The sequence below is a fragment of the Plasmodium gallinaceum genome (assembly GCF_900005855.1).
Source record: "Plasmodium gallinaceum strain 8A genome assembly, contig: PGAL8A_v1_87, whole genome shotgun sequence".
Taxonomy (NCBI): domain Eukaryota; phylum Apicomplexa; class Aconoidasida; order Haemosporida; family Plasmodiidae; genus Plasmodium; species Plasmodium gallinaceum.
The window spans coordinates 247,281-259,451 of NW_021628251.1; the positions used below are offsets into that span (position 1 = coordinate 247,281).

At 21.0% G+C, this 12,171-nt stretch overlaps 4 protein-coding genes across 4 annotated transcripts in view; 3 read left to right on the plus strand and 1 right to left on the minus strand.

Moving 5' to 3' along the window:
- Window positions 1-772: 772 nt before the first annotated feature.
- On the plus strand, window positions 773-4,540 carry CCp3 (LCCL domain-containing protein, putative; the record flags this gene model as incomplete). The annotated part of the gene is made up of 1 exon (XM_028671782.1): window positions 773-4,540. One exon carries the CDS (start codon window positions 773-775, stop codon window positions 4,538-4,540), a length of 3,768 nt encoding a protein of 1,255 aa, XP_028528400.1.
- Window positions 4,541-5,980: 1,440 nt separating this feature from the next.
- On the plus strand, window positions 5,981-7,308 carry PGAL8A_00279000 (fibrillarin, putative; the record flags this gene model as incomplete). The annotated part of the gene is made up of 2 exons (XM_028671783.1): window positions 5,981-5,987; window positions 6,329-7,308. 2 exons carry the CDS (start codon window positions 5,981-5,983, stop codon window positions 7,306-7,308), a joined length of 987 nt encoding a protein of 328 aa, XP_028528401.1.
- Window positions 7,309-8,522: 1,214 nt separating this feature from the next.
- PGAL8A_00279100 (conserved Plasmodium protein, unknown function) lies at window positions 8,523-9,515 on the minus strand (the record flags this gene model as incomplete). The annotated part of the gene is made up of 2 exons (XM_028671784.1): window positions 8,523-8,887; window positions 9,020-9,515. 2 exons carry the CDS (start codon window positions 9,513-9,515, stop codon window positions 8,523-8,525), a joined length of 861 nt encoding a protein of 286 aa, XP_028528402.1.
- A 1,314-nt stretch (window positions 9,516-10,829) lies between these two features.
- PRP38B (pre-mRNA-splicing factor 38B, putative) overlaps window positions 10,830-12,171 on the plus strand; it is a gene marked incomplete at both ends in the record, with an annotated part of 3,994 nt that continues 2,652 nt past the window's right edge. Inside the window, 2 exons of the mRNA XM_028671785.1 lie at window positions 10,830-11,600; window positions 11,820-11,906. Coding sequence (XP_028528403.1) covers window positions 10,830-11,600; window positions 11,820-11,906 — 858 coding nt within the window. The remainder of the gene's footprint in view (window positions 11,601-11,819; window positions 11,907-12,171) is intronic.

Consider the following 12,171-nt stretch of genomic DNA (forward strand, 5'->3'; position numbering starts at 1 on the left):
TTTTTTTTTTTTTTTTTTTTTTTTTTTTTTTTTTTTTTTTTTTTTTTTTTGCTGTCATTTATTGCTACATACCATAAAATTTATAAAAGGGAATAAATAAAAAGCTAAGATGTATGTACACTAATTTTTTTTCATTCTATATAATTATTCAATTACTTTTTTTTATATTTTCCTTTTTGTTATACTTATTTTAAATATATATTTCTAAAATTAAATATATATGAACTTATAAACTAAATTATTGGAAATATGTATATTTATACTCATTAATGTTATTCTAAGAAAACTTATAGTATATAATTTTGTTGAATGAATATTTATGTATATTTTTAAAAATAGAACAGTTCATGATGCAATTAAAATAATGTCTAATAATTTATTTATTAAAAAAAACATGATAAAATCATATCCATAATTTTATTATAGATACTATTTTCAAAAAGGGGATTAAATAAAGATAGTATAATAAATGTAAAAAAAAAAAAAAAAAAAAAAAAAAAATCAATAAATTGATAGCAATATAGGAAAATAAATGAATAAATAAAAATATTTTTAATTATTTTCCAGATTTATTTATTATTATTTATTTTTTTTAGGTTATCATTTTATATTATATCTTTAAATAATTTTTTTTTTTTTTTTGTCTAAAATTTTTATATTTTTATTTTTTTGTTTGTACATGAATATTTAAGTATATATATATATATATATATATATATATATATATATATATATATATATATATATATATATATATATATGTATATATATAATGGTGAATTATAAATATATAATAGTATTTTTAGATTTTCTTTTTTTCTTACTAAAAATATATGGAAAAGAATGGTGTAAAGCAAAATTTGAATATGGAAAATCTGATTATGCAGAATGCTTAAATGAAGGAGATAATATTACAAAATATATGATAGAAACAGTTCCAATAATTTCAAGTGATGTTAATTTATATAGTAATGTGTCCATAGTATTATCTAATGGATATGGTTTAAAAACAAAAGAAATAATTATAGGAAATGAAAATGAAGGATTATTAAATAAAATATTTTCTGTTAGAAAAGATATAGGAAATCCTGAATATATACACATAAAAATGAATTCACCAAATAAAAAGTGGAAATGTAAAAAAATCACTATATGGAAAGACTTCAAATATTGGATATTTGATTGCATTGATCATTTAGATGATAGAAAACCAGAAGCAACTTACTTTTTATCTGGAAATAAGTTGTACACTGCTTATGTTCAAACGGGTAAAGATATAGAAGCTGGAACTACAGGAACTATAGAAATTATTTTATTAGGTAATGAAAAAAGAAGCAATACAAAAATATTGCATGAAGGATTTAATTCTGGGAGTTTAAAGAAAATTAAATTTCAAGCTTCTGATGTAGGAACCTTAGAAGATATAATTTTGAGCAACAATTCCAAAAATGATCCATGGTATTGTGATTTTGTTAAAATAAAAAGTGATAATAAAGTTTATGTTTTTAATGTTAAAAATTGGATTGGTCATCCTTATGATAAGAATGTAAAAGTTAACATAAAAAATGATAATGTAGAAGGAACAGCAAAAGATATCGATTGTCATATCCGTGCTAATGATTTAATAAATACTAATAACTTACCAAAAAATTTAGCAAACAAAGTGCAAATATTTAAAGTTAGATGTCCACAAAATTGTCAAAATGCAGAATTTGCATCTATTGAAGGCTCTTCAATCCATCCATCTTCAAGTTCTATTTGCGCATCTGCTATTCATGATGGGTCACTAAGTCCAAGTGGGGGAGAACTCATTGTTACTGTTGGAAGTGAATTGAAATATTATCATGCACTTAATGAAAAATATAATGGATTAGAAGCTATGGATTTTAGTACCAAGGCAGATGAGAAAAATTTTTCTTTCTATAGTTATCATTTAGATTCAATAGATGATATAAAAAGTGATATTAGAATTGTTAATTCCTTTGGAAAATTGTCTTCTCTAGGTAGATTAGAAATACGTACAAAAAATATGTGGGGAAGTGTCTGCAAAAAAGGTCCAAATTTTACATTCAATGATGATACAGCTAAAAGAGCATGTAAAGATTTAGGTTTTCCTAATGGAATTTATATAAAAGAAAATTGCGGGAATGTTAACGGACAAAATTATTGTGCCGATTATGGTTATCCATTTAGTAGTGCAGGAATAATGTGCTCTGGAAACGAAAAAAGCCTAGTTAATTGCAATGGGGACGATGCTTCTCATTGTATAGATCATCATGATGATGTTATTATTCAGTGTTTGCATTATTCAAGTAATGAATTGGTAAGTGATGGAACTATTAGAATTGTTGATGTAAATGGTTCACCTTCTAATAATGGAGTAGGAAGATTACAAATTTATTACAATGGAACTTTTGGCTCTGTATGTTCTGAGGGATGGGCAAAAGAATCAGAAAAAATTGTTTGCCAAGAACTTGGTTATACAGGACTGAAAGGAAGTGGTTTTTCTCATCATTTATGTGCCAACATATCGGGAGAAAATTTATGTGGTCATGATACAGAAAAAATAAATGCTGTTAATATTAAATGTAAAGGAAATGAAAAATATCTAAAAAATTGTCCTCATGAAACACATGAAGATATATATTGTTCTCATGATGAAGATATTGTAATTGGTTGCAGTGGAGAAGGAGATGCGTCAGGATTAGGAATATCGGGAAAAAAAAATTTAATGAACTTAGAAAAAAAAAATTTTCATCCAAAAATTGAACTAACCTGTTTTGATAAGATAGTTTCAAAATCAGATCTAAGTAGTGCTAATGTAGGGGATATTTTCATAGTTAATTGCCCTGAAAAATGTGACGAGGAAATGGGAATAATAAAAGGTACATTTTTATATACATTTGATTCTCCTATATGTAAAGCAGCAATTCACGCTGGGGTACTTACTAATAATGTTACAGAAGACATTGTTGTAATTATTGCACATAAGCATAAAAACTTTATAGGAACAAGAAGAAATAATATAGAGTCCCATACATTTAGTGGTATCTCTAAAAGTTATAGTGTTAGTATACCAACTACTTCTCTCTTGAATAAAGAAAGAAGAAGCAATCCAAAAGCAGAAGATGAAATCTTAAAAAAAGAAGATGATTTTTCTTACCAAAATGTATTTGATAAAAATACAAAGCATTTGTCTACTTCTATCCAGCCTACATTTCAATGGATTTCTCCAACAGGATTTCTAGGTTTTAATGGAAAAGAGAATGATTTTATAGACTGTAGTAATTTACCAAATGAAAAATATATTAAAGGTCTTTATAATTTTTCATTTATTATTTATTTTACTTTAAATGGAGGAGAAGGAACATGGAGAACTATTTTGTCTCACAGTTTATGTGAAGGAATTTCTATTTCAATTGATGAAGAAAATGAATTAATAATAGAGCAGAATTGTAATCCTTACATAATTAAAAGTAGATTTAAACCTAAATTTGGAGAAACATATCACATTGCTATTATTTTTAATAAAACAAACAAAACAATTGCTTTATATATAAATGGAAAAAAAGCTATATTCGAAAAAGCAAAATATGATTTCACCTTAAATGGGGATTTAATTATAGGTAGATCAAATCAATCAACAACTGATTATTTTATAGGAAATATTCATTTAGTAGAGGTATACAAGTATGTATTGTCTGATGAAGAAATTAAAGAATCTCTAAATTCAGTTTTATCCTTAGATTATGTAAACATAAGTACTACAGAAAATATAAAAAAAAAAAAGAAAAAAGGAGCAAGAAAAACTATAGATGGTAGAGAATGTATAACCCCTTGTAAATCCAGAAGTATTATAAATAAAGACTTACAAGTAAATGCAGAAAAAATTAATTTAAAATGTGAGGATGATTTACTTTCTGAACAATTTAATGGAAAAATAGGGTCTCAATTTTTAGTAAATTGCTTAGAAGACTGCACTAAATCAAAATTTTTAGTAAAAGGAAGTAATAATTTCTACACTCCTGATTCATCAATATGTAAAGCTGCTATACATGCAGGTATATATATACCTAATAAAAATAATGTTAACAAAGGTAGCTTTATTGTTAGAATTGTTGAAGGTTTATTAGAATATAAATCATCTAGAGGGCATTTTGGAATAGTTAGTAAATCAGAAAAACAATCTCAATTGAGATCTTTCTCTGTTTTTTTGGAAAATGAAGATAATATTTTTACATGTTCTACAAATGGTCAATTTATATTAAATTTATCTGTTGGTGAAAAAATAATCATTTCTTGTCCATCTAATTGCGATAAAGTAAATAATAAGATCTTTGGAACAAATATATATAGTCCTTTATCTTCCGTTTGTAAAGCAGCTATACATTCAGGTGCCTTGTCAAATCAAGGGGGTCAGGTAGAAATAATTGTGGGACCTAAACAAGAAGAATTTAAAGGATCCAAACAAAATAATATTGAATCATATGACTCTACAAGCCAGAATCTTTCTTTAACATTTATGAGATATACAGGATAAGAAAATTTTACATCATATAAATATTTTTACATCCACTAAAATTTTGTTACTAGAATAATAGATCATATTTATTTATTTACAAATTTGGATTTTTTCTTTGAAATTAATTCAAATTTATTTATTCACTTATTCATTTTCATTAATGATATAATATTTTTATTTTATATTTATTTTATATTTATTTCAACTTATGTCCTGATATTTTTTTCTCCTTTGAATATGATATATTATTATGTATGGTGAAAAAATAACTTAATATATATAATATATTTTAAAATTTCCTATTTTATAAATAAATCCTAAATTATATATAAGTATATATATATAAAGGATAAAATATTTAAAATAATAATTTTTAAGATTTTATATAAAATTCCAATTAAAGATTATTTATTTTTACTTTTTCTTCACTAAAAATTATATATTTTTAAGAGAAAAAATACATATAATGAAAAAAAATTATAAGATTTCATTGAAGAAAAATCAAACTAAATGTGATTAAAAAATGGAATTTTTCTAAAAGAATATCATGAAAATAATTAATCTTATCTTTTTTTTATTAACATAATATGGTTATTAATATATATATGTCTTCTTTTTTTTCTTTTTTTTTTTAATTAATAAAATTCCTAAGGAATTTTTTCATAAAGATGTTTATTTCATCACAAAATCAATAGTTTATTATAAGTGTTGTACATATTTTTTAGTAACAATTATTTCATTCTTCCCTCATAAATTAAATGAATACTTTTTACATTCTTGTGCAAACGATATTCTTCTTTTAATAGGATTTTCTATAAGCATTTTCAAAAGTGATTAAAAATAAAATTAAGTTTTTAAAAAAATTAAAAATCATCATATTAAAAATAAATACATACATCTCTAAAAAAAAAAAAAATTAAAGCATTTTATAAAAAGTTAAGAAATGCTTTAGCTTGTAAAAAAAAAAAAATATATTTTTTATAAAAAAAAAAGTTGCAAATATTTTTGCTCACTTCTATACATTTAAATATGTCATAAAAGAAAAAAAACTGCAATGAATAAGATTTTAAAAAAAAAAAAAAAATAAATAAATAATATAAGAAAAATTTATATTTTAAAAAAATACCGACAAAAAAAAGAAAAATAAAATAAAAAACAAAAAAATGAATGCAAGATGTTATAAATGAAAATATAAATATGTATATTTTATCTTTTGCTTGAAAAATATAAAAAAAATTAAAATATTAACAGAATAAATTATAATAAGTAAAAATTAAAATATAATTATTTCAGAATTTTTTAATTTTTTTTTCCTTGAATAATTATAACATATATGTTAATATAATTATTCTTTACACAAAAGTTTTAAATAAATAAAAAATTGAATTAAACATAGCTTATTTTAGGTTGTAAATTGCTATATAAATTTACTTTATACATATTTGAGATAAAAATAAAATGACTGGTACATTAAAAAAAAAAAATTGTTTGAAAATTAATTTTGTAACTTCTTTTGATTAAATTATTTAGTTTTGATTATTTGACTGTTACATAGTTTTTTCATTAAGTACATTTTATTATTTTTTTTTTCCTTCTTCTTATTTGTTTATTTTGTTGATAATAATCTATATAACTTTTTTTTTGTGTAATATTTCCATTTTTTTGATTATTTATCATTTTATTATGTTCCCTAATTTTTATACGATTATTATATAACTTTATTAAACTTTGATATTTTCATTGTAAATTAACATTATTGTTTATATAAATATCTATACATCAACATTTATATGTTTCTTTTTTTAGACACATTTAGAGGAGGTTTAGGTAATTTTAAAAAGGGATCAAATGATTTCAGAAGGGCAAATAATAACTCGGTACGTAAAGGTGATTCATGGAAAGGATTAAACGGAGGAAGAGGAGGTGGAGGAGGAAGAGGCGGTGGAGGAAGAGGCGGTGGAGGAAGAGGTGGTGGAGGAAGAGGTGGTGGAGGAAGAGGCGGTGGAGGAAGAGGTGGTGGAGGAAGAAGTGGAGGAGGAAATAGAGGTTTTAATAAAGATAAAAAGAATTTCAAAAAAGATGGTAAATCAGGTAAGGTAATAGTAGTACCGCATAGGTTCCCAGGAGTATATTTATTAAAAGGAAAATCGGATATACTAGTTACCAAAAATTTAGTTCCTGGTGAAAGTGTATATGGAGAAAAAAGATATGAAGTAATGAGTGAAGATGATAAAGTTGAATATCGGGTATGGAATCCTTTTCGCTCCAAACTAGGAGCATGTTTAATGGGTGGTGTTGGTAATATGCCAATAAAACCGGGAAGTAAAGTTTTATATTTAGGTGCAGCCAATGGAACTTCAGTTTCTCATGTCTCTGATATGATAGGAGAAGAAGGTGTCGTTTATGCGGTTGAATTTTCTCATAGATCAGGTAGAGACTTAACAAATATGTCAAAAAAAAGGTCAAACATTGTTCCAATTGTTGAAGATGCTAGACAACCAATTAAATATCGAATGCTAGTTGATATGGTTGATGTTGTTTTTGCTGATGTTGCTCAACCAGATCAGGCTCGTATTGTTGCTTTAAATGCTCATATGTTTCTAAAAACAGGTGGATGGTTTATTATTTCTATTAAAGCTAATTGCGTAGATTCTACTGCCAAACCAGAAGTTGTTTTTGCATCTGAAATGGAAAAGCTAAAAAAAGAAAACTGCAAACCTAAGGAAAAATTAACATTAGAACCATTTCATCGTAATCATGCTATTGTTTTAGGTGTATATAGATAAAACAAAAAAGAAAGAACATTTTTTAAGACATAATTAGGAAAAAAGTGTAATTATTGTGAATAACTACACTTTATTGTAAAGTATCTTGTGTTTCATATTTATATGGTTTTGCTTTTTATATATTTTAAATGAATTTTAAATGGGAATCAATATAGATATAATTAAAAATAAAAAAAAGAATATATAAAAAATATTTTCAAACTTTTGATATGTGTAATAATGCAAATTGTTTTATAATGTTAATACATAATTGAATAAAATATATTACATGCCCTTTTAATTATTATTTTTTTTTTTTTTTTTTTTTTATACTTCTCTATTTTTAATTTTCTTTGTTTTTGATATTGCATTATATTTAAATTAAAATTTTTAAAATATTGTAAATTTTTTATTTTTATGTATGGTTAAATCATATTTAAATATTATTTTTCTGGATAATTTTTAGTTATTCATTTTTTTTTTTTTTTTTTTACTAAAATTTAAAAATAACATTTATTTTCAATTTAATCATTATAATATTTTAAAAAACATAATCATATTATTGTATATATTTCAATTTTAAATATTCAATAAGAGATTTTCTAAGGAAAAACCTTTACACAATTTTTATCCCATAACATATTAATATATAAGCAAGTTTTAGATTAAAAACTGAATAATTTTACACATAAACAACATATTATAAAAGCTATAAAACGAAAAATTTTAAATACACAAAAAAAAAAGGGGGTAATGGGACAATATATAATAATTAAATATACTATTAAAAAAAAAAAATGAAGGCGATATCGATATGATTGGAAATGTTATATATATAAAGAAATATTTTTATTAAAATATGAGAAAATAACAAACAAATAATTTTTTTATAAAAAAATAAGTGTCAAAAAAAAAAGATTACAAATATAAAATTTATGTATTTTACATTTAAGAGGTATTTATATATCTATATTATATTATATTAATTTTTTTAAAAGTTTCTTCTTAATAAGATATTATTTTACATATTAAACTGAAGATAATTTTAATTAATGTAGAAATATATATTTATTTATCTAACATTATTTTATTATATAACTACCTAAAACTTTCAATCACTTAAATTCTAAGAATTTATTATTATTTCATTTCATAGAGTTATAATTTAATTTATACAATATATATTTGTTTTTAAAGGTGTTTTAATTTTATAAATAATTTTGTAAAATATATTTTTATAAATTTTTTATAAATTTATTTGATATTATAGATAAAGTTAATACTATTAATATAAGCAAAGTAATAATTAGGGAAATTCTACAGCACCATGTTGCTTGTGTTTGTTTTATCATAACTTTTTTAATTTCTATATTAGCTTCCTTAACATTATCATGTGCCTTATCTGTCTGATCTTGTAAATTTAAAATTATTTCATTTTGTTGTTCTGCCTTTTGAGTAATAGTAACAGCATTATCACCTATTTTATCAATTACTTCACCTATTTGTAGAATCTCTTCATTAAATTGTTTGTCTCTCTCTTTCCATCTATTAATTATAATTAAATCATCTTCATCATGAGTAATATCACTCATTTCTTTTCCTATAAAAAATATATATAAATATATATATTTATCTTAGAAGAAAAAGATATATAAAAACTTAATGCATACATGAGTAAATGAATAAATTAATTATACATAAAAATGAATATAAAAAAAGATTTTTAATTTACTTTCTAAGTTTGGTTTATTTTTAAATTCATTGAAATCCATTGGAGCTGCATATTTAATTTCATTATAATTACTTAATTTTTTGCATTCATAAATTTGTTTTTTTAGTAAATCGAAAGTTTCATTTTTATCACATAATTCCTCTTGATTAAAAAGGTGTTTCTGCTTTAACTGTTTATTCAAAATTTCTTCTAATTTTGTGAAATATACGTCTACATTTTTCATATTATTATAAATTATATTTCCCCTCTTTATAACTTCCATGTTGTTTCCGTAAAATTTTTGAGTATTTTCTTTTTCTCTTATACATTTTCTCGTTTCATCCAATATATTTAAAATATGTAACTTTAAATCATTAAAGGGATCTACATTTTTAGCTACAATCCCTAATTTTACATCTGGAATCTCTGTTTTACTTTTTAATTCTTCTAATTTCTTCTTTATATCTTCTAAATCTGTTTTATTACTTTCATTGTCATCTTTTTTTTTCTTAGTCATTATCCTAAACAATACAACGTTTTTTTATTATAAAAAAGTAAAATCTCTTCTAATAAAAAAATTTTAGCATATTTATCATATATATGATTTTTGAAAAATAAGGTTACATACATGTTAAAAAAAAAAAAAAAAGAAAAAATTAATCCCCCCGTTTATATAAAAACATAATGATAAAAAAACTATATAAAATTATAGAAAAAATTAAAAAAAAAGAGGTAACTAAAAAAAAAAAAAAAAAAGTAATTTAAATTAGAATTAAAGAAAAAAAAGTAATTACAATAAATAAAAATAAGATAAAGTTCGAAAAAATAAAAAAAAAAAAAAAAAAAAGCACAATAAAAATAAATTAAAAAAAAGAGCTAATTCAAAAAAAAAAAAAAAAAAATTTTAATATGTACATGTAGATCCTCTGTACAAAATGAAAAAAAAAAATTTCAATTAAAAAAAATATAAAATTTTATACCTTCATTGGATAAATAAAACATTTTTTTTTTTTTTTTTTTCATATATTTTCTTGTAAAATTTTAAGAAGTTATAAGTTTTGATATTTACTTTAAATTTAATATATAAATTTATAAGAATTTATTAAAAAAGTTTTAATACCTAAGTCGAAACAATATTTATGTGATTAAAAAAAATAAGGAATCCTTTTTGTTTTTATTAAAATTCAAATTAGTTATATTATAAAAAATGATAAATTAACAAATTTTTTTATTTTTTCAAAATATTCCATTATAGTTATGTTTGGAAATCTTAAAAATAAAACTTTATGATGGAATGTTCTCACTTCAATAAAAAAAAAAATATCTCATATTTTTGCTTTTTTTTTTTTATTATTAACTTAAAAATGATTATTACAATAAGTATGTTTCATATTTTATTGTAGTTATTTTTTCTTTAAGAAAAATGTGTATAAGATTATTTTTCTAAATATATAAAAATTACATAATAGGATTATATATTTTATTTTTATATTATTCTAAGCTTAATTTTTTTTTTTTTTTTTTTTTTTTATACCAATATTTAATTCTTTTTTCTGATAAAATTTCATTTAAATTTTGTAAATTAAAATGTATTTATTTTTTTTTTTATAGGAACATTATAATATTCAACTATGTAATTTTTTTTTTAATAATGAGAGAGAAAAAAAAAAAAAAAAAATAAGTTATATATATCTATATGAATTAGGAAAATGTTATTTGATAAATATTGTTATAATATTTATTAAATATATTTTATATTTATATTTGAAAATAAAGTTAATTTTTTTTTTTTTTTTTAATGTGCATTTTTTTTTTTTATTTCAGTTAAAAAATGGATGGAAATTATAATAATATAGAATATCCTTTATATCTAACACAAACAAATCAAGTAGATCAAAATGATATAAATAACCAGATGTATGATTATTATTATTATAATAATCCAGAAGGTAATAATAATAGAAGAATGTATAATATAACTAATGAAAAAAATATTGATTATAAAAATAATGAAGACTATTATAATTATAATTGTTCTTATCATATAAATAATAAAAATAATGTTATTTATGATGCATCTGGAAATTATATAATGAATTATAATTATATTGATCCATCATACTATCATATAAATAATGCAATGAATTCCATGAATAACCCAATGAATCCTATTGATAATAGAATGACTACTATTAATAATTCATTAAATGATTATGCTAATAAAACAGAAGAAAATCATAAGTATCATTTTAATAATTCAGATCCCAATTGTAAACTTTGTAATAAATATAAAGCAAGTGGAAATATAACTTCAAATAGTTCCTTTCAATCATCAGTAAATCATAATAATGAAGAAAAAAAAAATTGTTTAGAAATGACTAATACAACAACTTATAACGTTAATACTTTATTAAGAAATAATATTTTATCATCAGAGTATTTTAAATCGTTAAGTATACTTAAAACGTATAAAGAAGTAGTAGATGAAATTCATGCATATGCAGATCATGTTGAACCATATTGTATAGGAAGTAATAGAGCTCCTTCAACTCTTTTTTGCTGTCTTTATAAACTTTTTACAATGCATTTGTCTGAAAAACAGGTATAATTTTTATTAAAGAAAAAGCTTCTATTTTATATTACTTTTCTTAATTTTTTAATCTATCATTTTTTTTTATTACCATTATCTTCATTTATTTTATCATATACCTTTTTTTTTTTTTCATTATATGTTATATTTAATTTAAAATATAATATATTATTTATAATATATATCTTATATTCATTTTATATTGTTTTATTTTTCTCTCATTTTTAAAAGCTCAAAGGTTTAATAGATCATAAAGATTCCTGTTATATTAGAGCATGTGGTTTTTTATACTTGAGATATGTTCATTCACCAGCTAATGTAAATATAAAAAAAAAAAAAAAAAAAAAAAAAAAAATTTTTTTTTTTTTTTATTTTTTTTTTTTTTTTTTTTTTTTTTTTTTTTTTTTTTTTTTTATATTTACATTAGCTGGTGAATGAACATATCTCAAGTATAAAAAACCACATGCTCTAATATAACAGGAATCTTTATGATCTATTAAACCTTTGAGCTTTTAAAAATGAGAGAAAAATAAAACAATATAAAATGAATATAAGATATATATTATAAATAATATATTATATT